Source organism: Agelaius tricolor, unplaced genomic scaffold (genome assembly GCF_023055355.1).
Source record: "Agelaius tricolor isolate 1412-34295 unplaced genomic scaffold, bAgeTri1.0.p SCAF_8, whole genome shotgun sequence".
Classification (NCBI taxonomy): Eukaryota; Metazoa; Chordata; class Aves; order Passeriformes; family Icteridae; genus Agelaius; species Agelaius tricolor.
Window position 1 is genome coordinate 14,485,992 of NW_027269268.1, and position 23,328 is coordinate 14,509,319.

The following is a 23,328-nucleotide window of genomic DNA, read 5'->3' on the forward strand; positions in this document are numbered from 1 at the left end:
AAACAAATGAGATCAACCTGAAAAAACACTGTTTGGCTGAATATGAGCATCACTAGTAAAATCACCAAACCATTTTTTTCCCCTGTGGTACGAAGTAGCCAGGAAAATTTATTTCAATACTGAGTGTTGTGAACTAGTCACATGCATGGGATTTAAGCCATCCATCCATGGCAGTGTTGCTGGTCTACTAGAAAAGACAAATCATGAGCTGAGCTTATGCAAAGACCCCCCCAAGACTGTTGAAATCATCTCATGCTTTACAGATCAAATTCAGTACCTGACATATTTATAAATATGAAATTATTTTAATAAGTTTGTTTACATTTCAAACAAATCAGCAAACATCGTTAAAATTCACTTCATCTCAAAATCACAGAATTAAATACTCTGTGAAAATACTTACACCTTACAGTTTGACATTAATCCAACAGATAAAATAGTATCTGGAATGATTCTACTGATTTCTGCAGCTCACTGATAGAAAACATCCCAACCTACTCAAACAGTAAACAGAAAACAGTTATGATTTAACCCTTATCTCAAAATATCTTTTTGAAGTTACTTAGCAAAAATAAACAACTCTGTACTTAAAATAAATGATGTACAATTACAACAGCTCTTATGCAACCTGTAGGATAATCTGTAAAAAAAAAAAAACAACTCATTTGTTGTCATTATAGTGCAAAGGTTCCATATTGCTAGAGTTTTGTAACTCCTTGATGTTTCTCATAGGCATCTCCTCTAAGCACTGATTTCCTTCTTCTCACAGCAGCCAAGTGACTCCAGTTCCCCCTCAACCAACCAATCCACTCTTTTATAGCACTCTTCTCCTTATTGGCTACACCTGTGGCCTGTTCCTAATCTCTAATAATTGGCTCAGCTGCAACTCCTTAAGGGGCAAGATTACTTTCTATACTACCTTTATTTTCTTATATTCTATCCCCCTATACTCATTTATTTGACTGTGAGCCTGGTTCCAGACCTGTAAATAAAGCCTAGTGATAAAGACTCTGGCTGCCACCATGCCCAGAGGAGATCTGCTGAACTAGACTCAATTTTGTCACAGAAACTTGCACAACTGTAATTCAGACACAAAAAAAATAAATTACCATGGTACTTCAGAATAAAAAGGGGATACTACAGTCACTACAGTAAAAAGCTTGTATATAAGAATTTGTACAAAATCTGGGCTGACAGATAAATGGCGCTTTAGGAGAAAGCATATCAGAGATTTGTATTTTACCTTATGAAAATCCATCAAGTAGGGCTACAAAAGGAAAAACAACTATGAAGTTCAACAAAGTTCTCTACAAGAGAGCAACTATCTGCTTTCATGCAAAAAAAACCCCAAACAAACAAAAAGACCAAATTTTCAGGGGAAAAAAAAAACCCACCAAAAACCATAACTCTGAAGCAGTTATGACTGTCCAAATCTGTGACTCAAGAAAGAAATCATATGAAGCAACTGAGAATTGACTAACACTTCTCCCTCCTGCATGAATTTAAAATGGAAGTTTTCACCGTTCCATTGATGCAGTTTAACAGTCAGAAGAGTAAAGCAGGGCTGGGAGGAGTTGGATTAGTCAAACAGTCAGTGTTCTTAACAAAGTTTATTAATTGGTTATTTTGTGTCCTGAATGTAGGTGGTAAAAAGGGTGAATTGTAATACAGGGATAGCAAATTTTATTTTTTTTTTCAAACCAAGAGCAACCAAAATACATTATTCCACTTTTCAGAACAACCATTCTAATGCAAAGTTGATCACAAAGCACTTTGTAACAGCCCATGGAGACAAAGCAAATTAGTACTTTGGCCTCTTTTGAATATCATCTTATCTTATGCCTGGGGAGTAAGCAGAAGTTGCTAGTAATTAACTGTGGCCTTTAACAATAAAATCATATTAATCTTCCAATTTTGTAATAAAGGCATAGCTCCATGGTGGCAGAAGCACAAGAAGATACCAAAAATAGCTGAACATGTCTTTAGCCACGAATGAGAAGATTCTTGTTTTGTTTTATGTAATAATCACAGAGCATGAAATTTTGACAACTTGGCATGTTTTGAACTTACTTTTACTTCACTCATTTTTAAGAGCAAATGGCTGATGGTGTCTAAAAACAACATTAAATGAAGGGCAGCTTTGCAGGAATAGGAGATGGGATCCTTAAAGTGAAAATCTAAAGAACCTTCTTGTTTGAAACAATAGAAAAATACCATCATTCTACATTAATGAAATTTTTATTCAACACCCAGCTCTTCCATTTGATGGGGAAGCAGACAAAGATATTCCTTAAAGAAGAACCTCAAACAACAGAGTACTCCTCTACTGCTTTAGAACTGATGAATGCACACCCATTTCTCCTAGACTTCGTAAAAAAATTTAAAAAACTGGTAGGAACCCTTAGCAGAGTGCCTTATCAGGAAGGGCCAGCCCAACCACTGCTCTTTCAGTTCTTCCAGGAATGGCTTATTTGTGTGCAATGAATAAGCAGATGCTAGATATCATTGGAGTACATCACAGTGAACAAATAGTGCCCACAGGCTGGGGTAGTACAGCAGCACACAGGCCCAATCCCTCTTTACAGATGTTCAAATGACACCTTCTTAAAAGCTTAACACTTTGTCTGGATTCCAGATATCAACCTCACTGCTAGCAAAGTTGGAAACAACAACAGAAGTCATCAGTACAAAAAGAAATTGCTGTAATAGGCTTCAAAGAACAAACAGCTTCCGTGCTCCTCTTTATTTCAACAGAGATGATTCGTTAAGGTGCTTTAGGGTTCTGCACGGCAGACAAGCTGGCAGAGGTGGCCATTCAATAAGCTCTGGAGTCTTTAGCGGGTATGCGAGGGCAGCCCCCGGGGCAGAGCCCTGACTTGCTAGTTTCTGTAGCGGGGCATCTGTGGAGCAGGGGCTCCCTCTAAGGGGCCTGAGGAGGAGACTGTCATCAGCTGCCCACCGTGAATTCTCTCATTCACCCGCAGGGCACAGCCATCCTGCAGCATCCTGATAGCGATCCTTGCAATGTTTTTAGAGTCATCAAGTCCACTGTGAGGTCTCCCATCATAAGTCATGCCCAGATTTTCAAGCATGATTGTCAGCTTGGTCTGATTCCTAGGAACCTGATGGAGAAAGTGAGTAACATTCAAGGATTAGGTTGGGTACCAAGCCTTTTTAATCTAACACGGGGCAGTAGAAACACATGCAGATTTTAAGCCTACTTAAGTCACAAATTACTTTCATGTTGCCTTCTGTCAGATCACTTACCATTTAACTTCAAAGCACCTTGGTGAGACAGAGACTCATTTTTACAGAGCAGAAATAGTCAACAGGAGTTTGTCTAGACCTGGGACCTGGGTCAAGAGCCTCTGACCAGCACCAGCTCAAGATACACTTGTGCTGGCAAGGGTGGAAGCTGTGACCTAGATAAGTTTAATCATCTTTATAAAAAACAAAAAACAGTGACATTGCAGAGGGAATCTGAGTTTGGTTTTCCTTTTAAATTCTAAGTGATTAAAGAAGCACCAAGCTCCTGATTCTCACTGACCATCAAGCTCCTGAATGCATTCAACCTTCACAGGATCTGATCAGCAACACCTACAGCAATCCTGTAATATTTGTCCAGCACAAAGTAAAGCTCTTCCCTAATTAAATGTCAATCTCTCTTTTATCTAGAGGTTACATTTAGTATGAAAAAGCCCATCAAATGAAGACCATTAGCTAGGCTGAAATCCCTTTCAAAAAAAGTACTTGAGTGTAGGCTTGGGTAGATTGGGAATTTGCTAGAATCTCCAATAACTCATTTTATGGTAGTCTGACAGAAAGCAGCAGTAAGGTCCAGCACTAAACTCAGTATTACTTTTCCCTTGACAATTTGATTCCACTGTAGATACATCCTAATCTTTCTCTGCCTCCATTACACTGTCAAAAGTCAAGATTCTACAAACTAGTTTTGTAGTGTATTGCATGAAAACAGGAAAAAATAATCAAAAAATCAAGACAGTCTTTTCAGCTGAACTACTTGATCTAAGAGGACCAGTATAACATTTTTAGACAATCCTTCAAACAGCACAAGCTGATTGTTAAAAACAAGATTAAAATCAAAATGCAGTAATTATATGACCTTCAATTAGTGAAGTGAGATCTGCACATGAAACACATTTGAAAATCAGGCACCAGGCAAGTAATTCAAGTACTATAATTTTATACTACACAAGCAGAGATGACAAGCACAACAGGTCATTCTAGACTTTTAAACCAAAACTTCCTGTAAGAGAAACAGCAATTTGTACAAACCTTGTAGAAGTTCCCATATGATTTGCGAATATTGATCCACTTTTTGGCAAAAGAAGGGTATTTGATACGGCTAATACGGCACTGGATGTTCAAAAATTTACTCATGTCCCAAGATCTTAGAAAGTCAAAAGAGGAAAACATTAGTCATATATAATCCTGTGTTCTGTATATTGCACTGGTGTAGAACTAAAAGCTGTCTTGTCTCTGGTGATCAGTAGAATGAAAACAGTTTAGGAAAGGTTCATTTGGTGTAATCCTGGTAAAGAATTTTTTATATGAATCTGTTAATCATGGGGAAAAAAAATAATGAGAGGAGCAAGACTTTCACCAGGATGGTTTCAGGTCCACAACGGTTAGGACAAAAAATAGCACACCAACTACCACACCAACACTGAAAACTGCCAGTAAATTAGATGCTCACACAGCCCTCAGGGAAGCAAGCAACACCTTAAATCTTCCTGATTATTTGGGTATGCATTTATCTCTCTACTTCAGGTATTTGAAACTTCAGGTTATTGAAACTAGACTGCACCAAGTTTTATGAAAAACCAGATCTCTATGAAAATATGGAGAAATTATAATCCTATTTATCTAGCAGCCTGCCTTCCTGAAGGAAACCACCCCAACAAATTTGTAAGCTGCAAGCTAAAGTAAAGCTTTTTTTCCCCATCTCTTCTAGTTGTCTATGCAACCTCACCTATACAACAAATATTTCAATGCACCTGTTTTCCTTAAGGAATTTCACTGAGGGGACTCCTCTGGAGGGGAATTCCAAAGACCCAGTAATATAACTAGTCTTGCATCAGCTTTGCTATCTTTGGAAGCAACAGTGAATTAAAGAAAGGAAATGCTAAAGCAATGTAATTACAGGTAAAAAATTAAAAATTGCAGAGTGTTATTTTCAGGTATTATGTGCCAGATATAAATGGAGAATTACAGCAGCAACAAAGTATAAAGTCTTCAGCAGCACTCTGCTGCATACAGACCACTAGGAAAGAAATGGCGCCATCTGATGGATTTAAGCTTCATTTTGAATAGTTCAGTTCAGCTTTACCAATTTTAGCAAAAGCTTCAATTAAAATAAAACCAGCAAAATGGCAGTGTCCTGATCCATCTTTAGCAATGCTCTCACAAATATTAAACGTGGTTTTGCAGTTTTAGATTGTGCTGAAGGCTGCATAAGGACATACCCATCAGTCAACATGGAATAGCTGTACTTTGTTCCCAGGTCTCGTTGTCTCATCCACTCTATGACATTCTGCAGAACTTGAGGAAAAATATCAGCTTTATCAACAATGTCCTAAGGGAACAAAAAAAAAACAAAAAAAAAACAAAAAAAAAAAAGAACCAAAACAACAAAACCAAAAACCAACAAAGTAAGGAACATTTTTTTCAGAAAAAAATTCCTCAGCATTAGATGTATCAACCGTATTGGTATATGGGCAATTAAAAACTTGGCTTCATCAAAACCTTTACAAAACCAGATTACACATTAACAGATGACTGGACAGGTTTTTCTAAACTGAAAAAATAGCACCACAAAAGCTCTGCTAAAGAGGCAACCTCCTAATAGCCTCTGTAAAGGTAACAAGGTTAGTCTGTAATTGAACCTGGATTAAAACCTTTGAGGTTGTTTCCCAGGCTTCTTCTTAAGTCACTTATCACAAGCCATTGCCATTCTAAGACTCTAAACTCTTCAGAGCAAAAATATTAGGAGAGGAACTGATACAATTCAAAAGATCCTTTGCCCTACTAAAGATTAAATTTCTCCACATGAATTAAAAAGAGAATATTCTTCCCCACAAAATGACCAACTTAGTGAAATCAGCTCTGTGATAATTGGGAGAGGGGAAAAACAAGGATTAAGAGAATAGGCCTTACAGAAAAGTAACCATGAAAGACTACCATTTAAGGTTTCCAGTCTGAACACATCAACAACACATCCCTTTTTTTTCCCCTATTTCTTCCTGAAGAAACAAAAGTGCAAATTACCTGGGTTATTCCTGTCAGACTGATGCAGAAGTCTGAAAGCTTGGGATTAATCTCTGGCTTCACATATTGCTGAAAGGTATCCTCCTGTAACAGGAGAATCAATCTCTCAGCTGCAGCACACTCTGCAGCCTGCAAGGCAACTTCTCTGGCTCGCCTGCAGCCCAGAGGCAACAGCAGCTACTTGTCCTGCTGCAGGCAAAAAGGAATGTGCACCTCCTGAGCCAGCAGGAGCCTCCTGACTGGCCATCATCAGATTCCTAACAGGACAGGTGGCTTTCCAACCAGAGCATGGCCTTCCTCTCAGCCAGTAGGTACCAAAGAGTGGGAATGTGGATTTAAGAGGGGAAAAGGACTTTTTTCTGCAAAAAAGCAGAGGATTTGGGAAGAGTGAAAGTAAGTAAAAAATAAGTGAGAGGCATGAGGTTTTTTAGGTGGTATCTCTAAAGGTTCACCTGCAATTCAAGGAAAGCAACGAGCCGCATGTCTCAGAAGCTTCAGACAAGAAGCTTCCTACACCTCTGGATGCCAGCCAGGCAGAGACAAACAAAATCTCACTCTGGGAAACTGAGCAACACAAGAGTGAAGACTGAAGGCAAGTTTCATGGAAAAAAGAAAGCCCCAAATCCCTGCTGTTATACAAACCCTTTTAGACAAACAAACAAAAAAAACAAAAACAAAAAACAAAAAAAAAACCAAAAACCACTCTAAGAGCCATAAAAACAATCCTGGTAATCTGCACAATCCTTTTTCTGCTCTTAAGTCATACATGCAGCTATTCTTTATTGTAGCATCACAATGATTACTGGAAATCCTCTTTCCATTAAGAGTTCTTCATAAATGAATCATTAGTCAGAGGTGTGTGCACATCCTCTGTTTCACTGTGTGACTCAATTTCAGTTAAGCAGCAGGTAGTTTGTCCTAAAAGAAAGCTGTACTGCAACAGAGCACTTGAGGCTACCAAATGCCTGTGAAGTATGTTTAAAATCAGGTTACACAGCTGTCAGTCTGTTGGGTACAATGTGGAAACAGCTGAGCCTGGCAAGAAGTGGAGTTCACTCAACCTCACTTTCCAGGCCTCTGCATTAGTGTCCTCTAGATCGCCTCACACAGGACCACAGAATTGATCATTTTGATTATGATGAATGCCTTGAGTCCTAGAAATAGATTTGTGGGCCTTAAAGCAGGGAAAGAAAGGGCAGGTGGGAACATACATGGACAACTGAGAAACTCATATCAATAGAGGGAGTCGACAGCAGGAGAATGATCTACTTGGATGATCATTTGGAAAATGCTTTCAGAAGAGAAAGTTTTGTTTGTACTTAAGAGGCACAGAGGATAAAGCCTTATGAAAAAAAAAAGTATGCTATTTTTAATGAAGTTCAACATCTACTTAGAAACTAATCTAGACTTTCTGATGCAAACAAGTTACTTCAAAGAATAGCAGACCAACACAGCCATTAGATCACTTACTATTTCCAGGGTACGTGTGTTTACCAAGACAACAGGAAATTCAATTATTTCATGAACAAATTCAGGCGGATTTCCTTCTTCACAGGTTGCTTCAAAGTCCACGACACAGATGTAGTCATAGCAGCTGTCTCCACTAATGTGTTCCTTCTGCATCAGCTTCTGTTTCTTATAATAGTTTTTCAGTCTCTTTTTCAGTACATCTTTCACTCCTCTAAAGAAATAGGGAAAGTGACAAAGATCACACTCTTGTTTAATTATTTCCTTGCTGTAAAACTGAAGCGATATTTAACATTTGAAAGCTCAACACTTCTTAACCTCATTTTGAACAGCAGCATATGTGAAGTCTGAATTCCACTTTACCATAGAGGAGCATTAGCCCCATTATCTACACTAGATTAAACCCACTTCGGGGATAACCCAGAGGCTGTGGTACCCCTCACAATACAACACCAGAGACAGACTGGGAAGCATGGCAGAGACACTCTGCAGTCACCTCTGCTTCAGCAAGACTCGGTATCCAAAGCCTTTCCAAAGCTCAAGTCTTTGTAGATTGCTCATGGTTGACCTCTGGCCCTGGAAGAAGTACTGCTTCACCTGTATTCATTCCCCTCTACCTGAAGTGACTCATGCCTGAGGCCTTTCTGCATCAGTGGCATTGTGTGACAACACAGAATCCATCTTGAATGTCCACATCTTAGATTTTTCTCAATATAAATTTTTATTGAGCTTGAATAACTCAATTAAAATAAAGTATTTGAGATTTCAGTTGTCAGAAAGACCTTCTGGTCAAGATCCTGCTTTTCAGGAGGTTTGTGGCTATAAATAAATTCACATGGCAGGCAATTGAAGTTACTTACTGTGTCCTTTTAATATAAACATTTTAATATATGAGTGCATATGCCAGAACTGCCATGTACCAAACCAGAGCTAAACTGAATAAATGAGGATCGTTTACCCTTCCAAGGAAGTGATTTTCAAAATTATTCATTGCAAATGAAATCACAGAAGCTGTAGGAGATATGTGTAGCAAGTGGTATTATCAGAAAAGCAGCCCAGTGATCCACAAAGAAGAACTGAACTCAAACTCCTAAACATGCATTTGAGAGCATCAGCTGCATCTGCAGAGACAACTCTTCTTCACTCTGGTTTATTGGTCTATTTAAGTCAATGACCAGTTCATTAAAAATTGAGACAGTATGGGAGCTGATAGAGGGGGAAACTACCTCTTTCTTCACCAAACTTGTAAAAAAAAGTTGAAAATAGGAAATGATTGACTATCACAATAACCTTGAAGGAAAGGATGGTGTGTGGTAATCTGCCCAATACTCTACATTAGAACTAATGCACTATTTGTTTTACAGATAAGGCACATTCTGACTAGACTTACTTAAATATATTGACAAGAGAAACCTAGCTTGGGTAAAAGAGAAATTTTAAGCCTTCAGCATTTACAACTAAATTAAAAATCTCATATAGAAAACTTATAACCTAATGAAGGCCACAAACACATCATATACTACCCGAATTCTGCTTTCAATTTTTAAATCACAGCAACTGCTAAATAGCTATAGAAATCTAATGTGCTTTACCAAAAATTCTTCCAAGTAACAATAAGATTTTCTCCTCATGAGGCACTAAATTAATTTAACCAACCAACCCCCCAGCACTACTTCCTCATTCCTGCTGCCTACAGGAACAACACACTATTTTTCTCAGCTGACCTTCTTCACAATAGGTCAATATCTTGCCTGGTCACAGAATTATTAATTTTGCAGGTCATTTCCAGTACAGCAGGAACTACACTATACTCCCTTGCCTCTGCCCCAGTGAGCAGCTTATCAGCTTATGATACATTCAGCTTATTATACATTATAATACAGCTTATAATACATTCATTTTTTCACATTTTTCTAGTACACATATTCAGAGTAGCAAACTCTCCATCTAAAGGTACTTCTCTGCAGTGATTAAATCCTGAGCCCCATCACCAGGGTTTGTAGCAAGTATCAGATCTGTACTGGTACACTAAATAAAAATATGGATGTTCTGAAGCAAGTTGCTGTATGATGAAGGTCTGCAGCACCAGCTGAGAACCACAGCAGTTTTTCTTTCCCCCTTGACCAAAAAGTGATGAGAAGTAACTTTCAGTTATGTATTCTTGCATTTCTTTGGGTTGCCAGTTGAGACAGCACACATTAAGCAGTATGCATTAATCCTACAACAAAAAAGCTGCAACAAGATCGCACATAAAACAATTGGTGTCTGGTGCTGAGTCTGCTTTTCACTTTGTGCTGAGTTTTTAAGCTTTTAAATAATCATCCCTCATGACTCTACTGCTCTCAAAGATAAATCAACATATTTACAAATCACCTGGTTTCAAGCTTGAACTCTGCGAGTTTACTTCTGAGCTCTTCTCTGGTCATTCTGTTGATATAACCATTGGTTATAGCAATTTCTTTGTAAATCGGATCGCTGAAGTCGTTTGAACTGGCAGCTGAGGTTTTGCCATTAGTTTCTTGATCACTGATCCTACAATGCTGTCTACCCTAGAAAAGAGAGAAATCAGGAAGTCATTTAAGAACTTCAAAACAAGGTGCTTGAGCATTTCACAGCTCGTTTTGGCACCAGATCGCAGTAAAGCGTCACACTGTTACGCTTATGATCAAACTAAGTGAACTAGTTTATAGATAGACAACAGAATCAATACTGAAGCCTGCTCTGAAACAATGTTTTCCTAAACAGCAACAAACAGAATAAAGGGCTACTAATGCCCGTGTCTGGAGCCACGTCGAACAGCAGCTCTTGGAGACAAAACTTGAGTACGCATCCTAATCTCAACAGAAAGATTTCTCTGGTGCAAACGGGCAAAGCCTTCAGGAGCAGCGAGATTTCTCTCCACGACTGAATTAACCAGAATCCACATGCGGGCCGGTGCCCAATGCGTGCAAGATAAACAAAGCAGTAAACGAGAGGGAAAACTACGGGCACTTCCCGGCTCCCGCCCGCTGCTCGCGGCCTTCGTGGGGCCCGCACACAGCGCGGCCGCAGATGGGCCCGCGGCACCGGCGGCGCCCCCCGGGAGGGGGAGCCCCGGGGCGGGGCAGGGCCGGGCGGGCCGAGGCCCAAGGCAGGCAGCCGGGCCGCCCTGGGCGAGCGGGCGCGGGGCCGCGGCCTCGGCCCGGCCCGGCCTAGCACGGCCCCCGCCGCCCCACGCACTCACCGGCGGGTGGGCTGCAGGAGCAGCCGCCGCCTCGTCCCGGGCGGCCTGCGGGCGGTTCTCTTTCTGCTCCTCCATGGCGGCGGCGGCGGCGGCGGGAACCACGGCGGGGACGGCGGCCCGTTGGAGGCGGGAGAGCGCGGAGCCCGCCCCTGGGCGGAGCAGCGGCCCCGTGAGAGCCGAGCAGCTGCGGCCGCGGCTCCCGGCGTTTCCGTCTGGCACCAAACACTGCGGTGGGCAGGTGCCACGCGTGCCCGGCCGCCTCAGCCTCACCCCCCGCTGCCCCGCCAGCCCTCGGCCCTGCCCCTCTGCAGCAGCACCGCCGCCTCCTGCGCCCGCCTCAGCCCTCCAGGGCTGCCGCCCTGCAGTGTCCCCGGGGTTTGGGGTCACGGCAGCTCGCTGGAAGCGCTCTCCGTGTTACGGGAAACACACACTGGGCAGACGTCTCATTTATGCCTCCGTCCTCCTTCTCCGTGGCATTTTCATCATCTCCTGTGATTTTGCACAGAGCACGCGAAACACGGATCTAGGACACCCGTGGTGTGTTGGGTGCCAGGTCACAGGCACCAGAAGGATGCAGTTGACCCCCAGCCCCTTCCTGCCAGGGAATTTGCCGTGCCTGCTGTTCCCCATATCCCTTAATCCACAGTCAACAAGCAGGGTGAGGTGGGCGACACAAGACGTGTAAAGCTCTCTGGATCTTCTTGACCAGGAGGTGGAGGCAAAGCGCTGAAGTCTCTCTGTCCACCACAGGTCAGTTTATTTTCTGCTGGTGCTTCCCACAGTCCCAAAATGCCGCCCAGTATCCCTCACTGATGGAGGCTCATGTGTATTGGCACCCAACTAAAACAACCACGCCAATAGCTCCACATCTGCCAGCCACTAAACAGCCACTAAACAGCACAGAATCTTCTCTCTGCCCTGCTGTGGCTGGGACCCCAGCACCCAGCCTCAGTCTCCCATCTCACTCTGCTACACCAGCATCTCCTTGCAGATGATGACATCCCCTCCCCAAGACCTGCTGTCAGCATTTGTCATCCTCGGGTGGGTGTGCCACAGAGGTCTGTCTCCTCCACATTGAGTGCTGACAGAAGTGAGATCACACACGTCCTTGGGGCTGTATGTGCATGTCCTGATTTTGGCTGGGATAGTTAGCTTTCCTGGAGGCTGCTGCAGCGCTGTGTTTTTTGGATTTAGTATGAGAATATTGTGGATAATACACTGATTATTTATTTGTTACCCAGTAGTGCTCATTCTAAGTCAAAGCCTTTCAGTTTCTCATGCTCTGCCAGTGAGAAGGTGCACAAGCTGGGAGGGAGCATGGCCAGGACAGCTGACCCAAACTGACCAAAGGGATATTCCACACCATGGAACATTTTGCCTAGTATATAAATGGAGGGGAGGAGGAGGAGATGACTGGGAGCTGCTGATGCTCATCCCCCATCACTGGGGGAGGGGCTGGGCATCAGTCAGTGAGTGGTAAGCAACTGTACTGTGCATGACGCATCTTTCTTGGGCTTTATTCCTCTCTCTTTCACTGCAATCACTATCATTAGTATTATTATATTTACTTTGCTTCCATTCTTAAACTGCTTTTAACTCATGGGATTTACTTTTTTCCTATTTTCCTTTCCACCAAGAGGTGGTGGTGAGTGAGCAGCTGTGATGATGCTTAGTTGCCAGAGGGGGTTAAACTGCAGCAGTGGGAAGGGATTTGCTCCCTTTTTAAATTCATCCTCCTGGTGCTGCCACAAAGGCTCCCGCTGCCAAGCAGAGGACCACCTGCCTTACTACCCTGCCTCCAAAACCTGCTCTGAACATGAGCAGGAAACCAAGCTTTACACAAATGCAAACAACATGGTACCAATGAGAACCATTGAGTGGGCCTCACAAACCCATAAAAAACCTTAAAAGTGTGTAAAAAAGCTATTCCCCAGAAATCACCTGCCTTGCTGAAATGGACAGTGACTCACAGATACTAAATAAGGGGCTCCATGCACAGATTCATTCAACAGCAAATCTCTTCATGACTTTGCTACAGCACAGATCACCAGCTAGGTGCAGACCCTTCCAGAGCTAGAGCCCAAGGAGGCACTGCAAGAGGAAAAACAAATCACACAGCCAGGACTCTCATGGAGATTGAGATCACTTTTATTTTCAGTCATTTTGGCGAGGACGTGTGGGCAAGTGTGGGTGTGGTGCGTGTATGTCTGGGCATGCATGTGTGTGTGCGCAGAGTCCTGCCCAGTGATGTAGGTTATATGAATACCTGCAGTTACAGTCCTGAACTGAGCCATGAAGCGTGTCATGAGTGCTACACTGAGGCCCACTTGCTTGCCTCTTCTTGTGCTTACTGCAGTGCAGCATCTCCACCTCCCGGCACAGCTGTTCCAAGGATGCCAGCCCAAGATCCCATCCAAAGGGCGCGAGAGGAACTGAGCTCCGGGATCTGGCTCTGCAGGAGTGAGCCAGTGCATTTTCATCTCACTTAGTGAGTTCCTAAATAACATTTGCAGCTCCCTTTGACACAACTGTATCTAACTCCTCACCGTGAGGAGCCTCAACTGCTTGGACAAACTTTAGCTGCCTCAGAGGTACAATGGGAAAGAGAACAGGGACCCCACGTAAGTTCCAGTGCTACAGCACAGCCAAGCACATCTTGAGTTCCTGGGAAAGCAGCACCCAAAGACACTACTGAGTTTTTACAGCCACCATGAAACTGTGGCATGGGGGATGCTGCAAGGGAGATGACCCATGCTTCTGCAGCCCCCAGTCTCTTCCATCTGATCTGAGAGAACATAAGGCGGGGTAAATCCCAAACTTGCCTCTATTTCAGTTTAACTTTCTAAAGCTGAATTCCCCCAAGCTCAGAGCACAGACAATGCAGAAAGAACAGCACTGCCATGAAAGGAGACTAGTCAAAGGGACCCTGGCCTTGTGGCAGACCGGAAACAATCTTACTTCTCTGACCTTTTTGCTTAGAGCAAAGTTAAAATAGAGGTGTCCCATCACCCAGGACACTCTGCAGCTGCCAGAAGTCTCCAAGTACTCCTGTAAGCCCTAAAATGACCTAAATGTGCAGCATCACCCTTTGGGCTCACTCTCTCTCACCTCTACCTAGTTGTATGCTGCTTAGGGACATGCAATTCCTCACATTACACAGACCCAGAAGAAGGCAAAGCTGCTATCCTGGGAGTTTGGCTTGGACGGATGCAGTTTTGAATCCCAGGTTTTGCTTCAGAGCATAACACAAGGTACTCCAGGACATCTTCCAGCTGCTGAAAGTCCTGGAGTGCAAAGCAGCTCCTTAGCTCTGCTTCCAAATCTGTCTGAACCAGTTTCAGCAGGAAATCAAAAACTGGCCAAGCAAGGGGTCTGCAAACCAATAAGTGAAACCAGTACAATTGTCTTGGGTGAAAGAGGCGTCTAGGAGATTGCCAGGAGATTCTCCTCCTATTCCAAAGGAGTTAAATTCATTGTCAGCTCCACAGGGCTGATGTCCCAGTCCTTTCTGACCTCTTTATAATACATCTTCAGTAAAGGCTGCAGAGTGCTCCACAGAGGCCTTAGTCATTTCTAACAGTTTGGTAACTCTCTGAGCAGGGACAAGAACTGGAACATAATACATACTCTGAACTCAGGTATCTGCTGTTAGGGCACTGCATTCAAACCCTCTTTCCTTGTGGATTGAATAATGAAAAATTACAGATCCTTCAAAAATACAGGGCCCTCATCCCTGGGGCTGAGGGATATTAAGTGAGGTCTGAGGCAGGAGCTCAGCAAAGGGATGATGTATCCCAGTGTGCATCCTTAAAAACAGCGACAGCAAAATCAAAAGTACTATGAGCCGCTTGGTTTGGTTCTCCTGCATGGATCTCCCACCTGGCAACTGCAAAGGCGAGATGTTTCTGAACTGCATAGAAAATTAAATGGCTTTTGCATATTAAAAAAATTTGGATGAAAACACAGTTACACCAGTTACTAAACAGTGGGTGGATGAGCAATCACCATTTTGTATTAAATAGACCCAACTAGATTGATCTCCATACTGCCACACTCCCGGCATTACGGCTTCAGTGCACAGCAGCAGCCTGAGTGCCTGCAAAGGCCAGGGAATGCTCCCACGGAGGTGGCACACCCTGGCAGGAGGGCTGCAGTCCCAAGGAGCAGGCTGTAAGTCCTCTTGCAGTCTGCTCTGTCCTCTCATTCCTTCAATGCTCACGCATCCCAGACCAGATGGGCACACTGGGAACAGGCCTCCGGCTGGAAAAGGATTCCAGTTTGTGGTTGCTTTACAATGTGGTTTCCACGCAACTTCACAGCAACAAATCGCTAGTTTCTTCCTATGGAGAATGGAAAGAGAGGTGAGTAGCAGCAAAACAGGAGGAGAAGGCCACCCAGCACGGGAGGTGACAGTAGGGAATGCTCTAACACAAGTTCTGCCTGTACCAGGCATGGTTCATGGGCAGCAAGACTCAGGACAAAGGAGCATTATTCCTGAGCACCATTAAAAGATCTCACCTCCTTTTCACCTTCTCCAGCCACCACTGACAATTTTGAGTCTCCAGTTTATCCACAGCAACACAGAAGCACAATCAGTTAATGATATTCACTGACGTAAGGTTCATTATCAGAGGTAGCAGGTCAACACATGAAATCTGAGCCCAAGCTATCCTCCCAAGCTGGAACGATACCCTGAAGAGACAGGAAGCTGACTGAGCTGCCAGCTTTTATTTGGCAGCTTTTCCCCCTGAAGTAAGGTACGTGGCTTGATTTCTTCTACCTGGCCTCTGGATCTCCTGCTGGAGTGGATTCAGCCCTGTTTTCCCAGCATTAAGTTCTTGCCAATGGGAAGATTTACAACCTTGCACATAAGGCTGGCATCTGAAGGATCAGAAACCAGGGGAATATCATCTGTGCAACTGCAGCAGGTCCCAATAGGACACATCACTCTCTTGCAGTGGTTGCAGGCCTGGCCAGCTCACATCCTGGTGGGCACTGCCTGCTGACCTGTACCACCCACCCCAGGTCTGCCATCACACCCCAAAGAGTTAAGAGCTGTACCTTAACACAAGTATTTTAAGTCCCTCATCTCTTAGACCTCCCCCAGCATCTGATGAAGGGATCCTGGCTCTGGAAATGCCTGCCTCCTATTGATTTACATTAAATAAATATTTGCATGGAGCAAGACTCACACGGCACAGTTACCAGGGCTCAGCTGCAGGCATAAACTAACAGCAACATCTTAGAAGTCCTCAAAGCCACACAGCTGGGGGAGAAACCTGAACTTTGGTACCAGTGCTCAGCCTGCCCTTTCCCACACCTGGAGAGGGAAGATGGCTGCTCATGAAGCATGGCTGCCAGGGGGATCCAGGATCAGCTTGTACCACACAGCCACACACTGCTTCTACCAGATCTCTGCACAAAGATGCCTGGGTGGCTTTCCTAGGAGGACGACCAAGATCTAGATTTTTAGTGCTCCAGTGGACACACTGCACAGAGAGTACCACAATGGCAGCGCAGCAGTACCAGCCATGGCAGACCAGCAGCTGTTCAGGGATAATGGTTACACTAGGGATAAGAAATAGCATGTGCCAGAGGCACACTGACTGCCCTGCTTTTGTCTCTGCATGATCACAGCACGTCCTCACCACTTCATGGCACAACATATGTGAACATACAGGGCAGGAAACATGTCCCAGCCTGCTTCTCTGCCAGCCTCCACTCAAGATTGCTGCATGGGACACAGCCAACTGTTTTGTGGTGGAGCAATTTTAAAGGCTTCACAGTACCAACCCATTCCCCAGCAAAGCTTTGGCCAGCTGCCACCAAACTCACTTGTCCAGGAACAAATCCAGGGAATCCCGCTACAGCTCATTTCAAGAGACTTTCTTCCAAGCAGGTCTGAATTAAATGGTATACCAAGAACAATTTTACATTCATCATGAGATCCAAATGGGTTTTCAACACGCATTCAATGGGTCCACAGAAACCTATCCCCAGTGTTTTCCCTCCGGCCAGCGGCCCTGCCATCTGCAGCAATCATTTTCCTTCATGCCTTGTCATCCCCAACCTCCAGATGACTTCATCCACTCCAGCCATGAGGCCCCCACCTGGGAGCTGCCCCTGCCCCACAGCATTTCTTTCAGGGTCCAAAGTCCAAAGTCCCATTGATCCCCCTCAGCATCAACTCCACAACTGGAAAGATGGGAGCACTGCAGAGCATCGGCCATGTTCTGCCCGGTGGAAAAACCTTTGGCACCAGCACTGACAGTTTATCTGGAAGAGAAAAGGATAAAGAAAAAGTGATATAGCAGGGTTGATAGTGCTTGTGATGAATAACATAAGACACATGATTTTCTCTAGGCTTCTAAATAGGGAGCGAGAAGTGAAGAAAAAGTAACACAGGCCTTTTTGAGAACACAAGTTTCCTGCCAGCAGAGTGACTGTGAAACTGGGACACAGTTAACAGACGTTGTGGAAGGCCGGCTAGAGGACAAGGAGGATTGGAGGCATAGCCTGACAGCACAGTACAATAAAAATGGCACCTGCAGGTTAGAAACGTGCTGTGCCAAGTACACACACACAGGAGAACCAAATGAACAGGCAGTAATGGCCTGTGGCTCAGTATCAGAGCATCTTTGTTTTCTGCCCCACATGGGTACTTCAACCTCACCTTCACACACAGCTCAACAACCACCCATCACTGGAGCTATTCTCTACCAGGAGTGGTATTTTGGAATGGGAGGGTACTGAACAGAGAGAACAGCATCTAAAGCTACTGTCAAGACACTGAAGTGAAAGTAACAGGCATTCACATACAGCACAGCAGCAGACACCAGCAAGACACTCAGCTGCTCCTCTAAACTCCCTACCAAATTCCTTTGTGCCACTCCAATTAGACAGACCCTGGCTGAATTTCTGTTTTTCTGGAAAACCCATGCATCAAAAACCCAAGGCACTGACTGCTTTTGTGAGTGTTGTTCCACTTTTTTTCCCCATCACAATACAGCTCTGTTTTCCAAGCACATTCCCACTCTGTGGAGTGAAGTGCATATAGAGTATAGATACACAAGAGGGTAGGGCTCCTGTCCAAGGGGGACCTCACCAAGTTGGAGGACTGAATCAACAACAGTGCTGTAAAATTCAACAAGGACAAGTGTATACCTCTACTCCTACAACAGGACAACCCCAGGCACCACCACAGCCTGGAGTCCTGCTGGCTTGGGATCTGGTGGAAAACATGTTGAACACAAGCCAGTAATGCATCTTATGGCAATGAAAACCAAGTTAATAAAATAAAATAATAAGAGAGACTCAGATGGAACAAAAGAAAAGAAGTTCTGTCCCAGAATAAAGTCTGGGGGGAGGTGGTAGCACCTCCATCTTTGTCATCCAAGGATGACACCCTCACCTCTACAAGGTCCCAAGGAACCTGACCTGTTTGTAAGAGTGGTCCTGCTTGAGAAGGGGGTGTACAGAAATCTCCTGAGCTCCCATCCTACCAAAACCTACCTATGACTGCACTATCTCCTGATCTTGCATCTGCCACAACAGCTCAGAGAACACCTCAGCCCACTTCACTGTACTTATCCTCTGAGTGGGCTGTCTATAGCCACAAATAATTAGAACAGTCCCCAGGCTGTGGGGCTGCTCCCTTCCAAAAGAAGTGCTTAGTGAGGGCATGTTTTACGTAGGCTTTCTGGTGCCTACTGACAGGGGAATAGGTCTGCTTTCTGGTCTCACTTGGAACAAGGGCTGATCACAGTAGGAGTGGGGGGGTAAACCAAGGCAACATTAACTCGCTCGCTGCCGTTCTTGGGACAGATGATCTCCGTCAGTCCCTCTGGTCTCGGCTGACTCAGCAGTTCTCCTGTGAATAAAGGAAAACAGTGACAATTTTTAAACATCAGCAAGGCAATTTTTGCTTTTAGTATGCCCTTCTTCTCCCCCTCACCAGGTAAGCATCCATGAGTGATGCAGGTAAGCACTGCAAGAGGGCTTCCTGTCCTGCATTGCACGCAGGTCCCATACATGTAACCATAGTGAGTGTCCTGAGTACGGCTTACAGACATGCTGTTCCCCACACACATGACTGCCATCTTTCCAGTCTCTGGTCTGAATCACTGCACACAGCCTCAAGACCTCCTTAGGCATTCATAGCATCTAGATGGAAGATTCCCTAATGCCTCTCTCTCCCTGGGTGCATTTGCCACAACTGCCATGGGACTGCTGCTGCATCCTGTCAGGACCCTTGGCTATGCTGTACTCTGCTGAGCATGCAAATCTCAGCTCCCAGCTGTCAGCTCTTCCATATTGGAAGCAATACCAGCTCTGTATTGAGTCACTAGCAGTGGGGGGCTCTCACAACGCCTGGTATCCCTCTGTGAAATGAGTTGCCTCAGCTTCACTGTTCAAGTGCCAAGTTGGCAGCTCCTTACTGCTGGCACCCTCGCAGAATGCAGTTCAGGGTAAGACACAGGTCAGCACAGTGACAGGGGAAAGCCAGTTGCTGAGATGTGTCCAGCCCTGGGGAACACTCCTCAACAGCTTGCTCAGAGCAAATCAAGTTTCCTCCTGGCTCCATTCCACACATGACTGGCCCCAGCAAGGCAGATCCCCCAGCCATCAACATGTCATCTCCTCAAAGCAGTCCATCTACAGCTTAGACACCCAACAGCACCAGAAACACCTCTTGATACCTGTCTGGGAGATAGGCTCTCAAAGGCAATAGGGGATTACCAGCAAGGGCTCAATTCTTCTGAGTTTGCCTGCATGGGTGCCAAACAGACCTACCCAAAGCAGAGGCACCAGGTCACAGCTGGCTTGAACAGTGACTTTCTTTACAGAGGCAGGTCAGCTGTGAGTGGGCTGCAGCCATAGGTCCACACAAAACTCTCTGGACCCATCAATCAAGCAGCCACTGCGAGCTTTCCCCGCTTCCACTAAAACACTCAAGACAGATGGTCCTTGGACTCCTCTATTTTTAAATGCACTTGCAATAAACTCCTCTACTGTTAAAGAACATCAGAAAATGTCTCCTTCTATCTAGTGGCTATTGCCGGGAACCCCAGGAAAAACAGAAAAGAAATCACACTTCAAAGTACTGCTCAGTCTGTGCAGCAATAGTACAGCAGGCTGCCCCATCAAGGGGCATGAAACCCTACAAATGCTGCTTCCCTCTTCTCCTTCTCTCGTCTGCTTCTCTTCTCACTTTCAGAAAACAGCATGTCATTTCATATAGAGAAAACAGAGGGGAGGGCTTGGCAGGGAATATGCATGGTTCCATTTGAGAGATACTTGTAGGGCCAGCAATTCTAGTTTGCTCCCATAGTCTGCAGTCTGAATTCACATTTGGTTTGAGCATCTCCCCTCACCTCACACCTACACTTAAACCTGAACTGGCAAAACAGCTTTTAAGTGAGGAAGATGAGTCTTCTAAACCAGAAGAAATGTGATGGCATTTGCAATTCAAAGTTAAGTTTGCAAGGCAGCGTCTTCAATTACATGAGCTGTCATATTTTGAATGCAGCACTGCACCCCATCAAGCATGTACACCACAGGGCTCCAGCTCCCAGCAATTCCCAGGTTTCCAACCCCAGGCTGACTTCCGAACTGCAGTACTGATAACTGTACTGAAAGCACCATTTCTGGAAAATGAGTCACAAAATCAGTGCATCATTATGCACTTTAAAGACAGGGCTAATATCCACTAAATCTTAAATCAGAGGAGTGCAATAAGATTGGTCTGTCTGCTTGAGCCTTCATGCCTATTTCCATCTTCCCACTTTAGAAATACTTAGATGGTGATTTCTCACACAGAGAAGATTGCTGTAGGGTGAAACAGATGTCTGATTTGCAGGCAAAACCCTTGCCACTGCTCTTCAGTCGCCCTCCTTGTTTTCATGGCTTTACCTTCCTCCCTAGGCTGTCTCTAGGATAAAGCTCACCTTACCCTGTACCCAGCCCCAACCAAATCTCTTCCAGCCCCACTCCCATTTCCTGCTGGCATACATGCTGCTCCCCAGAAGAAAGACTTTTCTTACAATTTCACCATAAGACATATCGTGCACCAAGTGGACAGAAGGTCATCTATGTGTCCTTCCCCCTTTCAGCTAAAAGATGTCCTGCTGTTTTACTATACTGTTCCCATCCCCTTCTCATTGCAAACTGGTCATCTTTGCTGCACAAATTCATCACAATACTAAACTAGGTATAACTATCTAAATCACACCTCATATCATTTACTGAATAAAAGCCAGTGCAAATGCCATTGCAATATGCACTGTAACATATGCTATAACAAACTAGTATTGAGACACCGTGCTTGGATACAACTCTCCGGCCCAGAATCTCTTGGAGGTTTCAGAAACCTCACATTTCTATTCAGAAATTATTCAAACTGTAGGAGATTATTATTAGACAATAAAAGTCCTCAGGGCCACAGCAGGATGGGAAAGAGGAGATCCAATGAGGTATTGGACTGATTGATACAAAAGGATACAAAAGAAAAATCTAAGTGCCAGGCATGGGGAGGTGTTTGCTTGGTTTAATTGCAAAGCTTAAATGCAGTCTAAATGTAGCACCTAGTGTTTGCAGTACTTGTTCTGCCCCTATGCACAGGCTGTATTTTGCACATTCCTCTGTCACAGGAGCCTGTCACAAATTTTACTGGAAACCTCAGCTCTGCTTGCCCCCTCTGAAAGGTTGCCTGCAATAGCACACACAACCACAAAGCTTATCTTAGTCTAAACATAGACTTAGTTTTAATGTTAACACTGAAGCCAGTAAGGTTTTAACCAAAACTCCAACTACTTTGTCTTAAGGTTAAAGACTATGACAGTCAAGTGTGTGAAGAACGACTTCATTTTTCAGTAGACAAATCTGCTTGACTAAGATTATTCATCTGATTTAAGAGCACGAGCCCTATTTTTAAAGGCACTTTAATGCTGGGTACTTGATGATCAAGGCCTGATGTTTAGATGCATCTAAATCCCAGATCAGTTTATAGTAGAGAGCCTGGTTAAGGGCACCTGCAAATAGAGAGCAAATGCTTAAGAAGATTCTCCTTTGCTGCCTTTCATTTGCAATGGCACAAATGGTGCAGAAAAGTTCTATCTGTTCCATGGCCACCCTCCTGGTGTTTTGGCACAGAAATTGGTCTCCACAACTTGGTAAAATGTGCTGCTCAGCAAGTTAAGATTGAGGCACAAACCAAGACCCTGTCATGAAACTACCATGGTCATTTTGGCTGCTGCCATAAGTTGGCTTGTAAACTCTCCCAGGCAGATGGGCTGAGCGAGTCATGATGCCCACATTGAAAAGAAATGTGCTACACATGGGCAGTACAAAGGAATGACAGGAACAAACCTTCACCCTTTCCTAGAGCTCTGCCAGAAAGGCCTGTTTCCTTTTGCCATTAGCCAGCTCACCTGAAGCAGTTACTTCTATGTCAGCAAGACGTTCTTCACTGCCACTGTTTTATCCCAGAACACACACAGGCACAGGCTCCCTCAAAGCTCATGCCAGTGATCAGAGCCATGCATGCTGCAAAGCACACTTCACTGGCCTTTAGAAAATACCCGTGAAATGCCAGATACCCGTGACAAATCAGAGAGCTATAAGAGAGGCTGACAGCAAGAAAAGCAAGTACTTGTAGCAGTGTTTGGTTACTCCATGCTGGCAGCCAGACAGTGTCAGCTGTAAGCCTACTTGGCTGCCTAACAGAGAGGAAGGTTTGCATGCAGGAAGAAAATCCCACCTAGAGCACTTGCCTTCATGGAGTTCCCACTTGCAGTGGCTGTGCAAAGTGGGCCAAGGTTCCCCATTTATGTATGAAGACTCTGCTGCAAGGGCATAGGGATGAGATACTCTAATCCAGCCTGTCATGCCTCAGAGCTCCCAGGACATTTGCACAGTATCAGCCTATGTTTACCACTTTCGTGCTGTCAGGATCTGGGCCCCATTGGGACAAACAGTCAGAAGTGGATGAGCGGGACCTGGCCCCAGCTCTGTGGTGTTGCTTCTCTCTCTTCAGTCCACCAGAGACTTTGAGGCTATATTGCTCATGCTTTACAACAAGGGAGTGAGAGCCAAAACCAAGCTGCTCCTACATCTTGCCCTGCTTCAGCACTGACTCGCTTACCCCATCATATATCCTAGAGCTGCTCTAAGCAAGGACCCACTGGTTTTTGCAGCCTCAGTACTCATATGTTCTCTTACCCTAAATCCCTCTCACTCTTCCTCCTTGCTGAAGGCCTTCCAACACAAACCACTGCAAGTGTGATTGACTGGGGATAGACTTTACATCTAAGCCTCAAGTGTTTCTCCCTCAAGCCTCCTTTGCTCAATCT

The 23,328-nt window shown here is 44.5% G+C and overlaps 2 protein-coding genes across 7 annotated transcripts in view; both read right to left on the bottom strand.

Annotated features, from left to right (window-relative positions):
- Positions 1–283: 283 nt before the first annotated feature.
- On the bottom strand, positions 284–11,196 carry LOC139592166 (3'-5' exoribonuclease 1-like). 3 transcript variants are annotated; one of them, XM_071431679.1, is made up of 7 exons: positions 10,979–11,196; positions 10,129–10,299; positions 7,759–7,969; positions 6,289–6,372; positions 5,487–5,596; positions 4,297–4,411; positions 284–3,122 (listed from the first exon to the last, which is right to left on the bottom strand). In XM_071431679.1, exons 2-7 carry the CDS (start codon positions 10,179–10,181, stop codon positions 2,880–2,882), a joined length of 816 nt encoding a protein of 271 aa, XP_071287780.1. In that variant the 5' UTR covers positions 10,182–10,299; positions 10,979–11,196; the 3' UTR covers positions 284–2,879. The 3 variants fall into 3 exon arrangements, with proteins under 3 accessions (XP_071287780.1, XP_071287778.1, XP_071287779.1); XM_071431677.1 differs by having other exon boundaries at positions 10,129–10,304; positions 10,979–11,189; XM_071431678.1 differs by lacking the exon at positions 6,289–6,372 and having other exon boundaries at positions 10,129–10,304.
- A 1,914-nt stretch (positions 11,197–13,110) lies between these two features.
- MFHAS1 (multifunctional ROCO family signaling regulator 1) overlaps positions 13,111–23,328 on the bottom strand; it is a 35,593-nt gene continuing 25,375 nt past the window's right edge. Inside the window, exons 2-4 of one of the 4 annotated variants that reach the window (XR_011679934.1) lie at positions 18,722–18,848; positions 16,814–17,254; positions 13,111–15,318 (exon numbers count right to left, since the gene is read on the bottom strand). Coding sequence is in view for 1 of the 4 variants with exons in the window: in XM_071431676.1 (XP_071287777.1) it covers positions 17,251–17,254; positions 18,722–18,848 (131 nt within the window). In the remaining 3 variants the exon portion in view is untranslated. Of the gene's footprint in view, positions 17,255–18,721; positions 18,849–23,328 lie in introns of all 4 variants that reach the window. The other 3 variants (XR_011679933.1, XR_011679932.1, XM_071431676.1) reach the window with 3 other exon arrangements.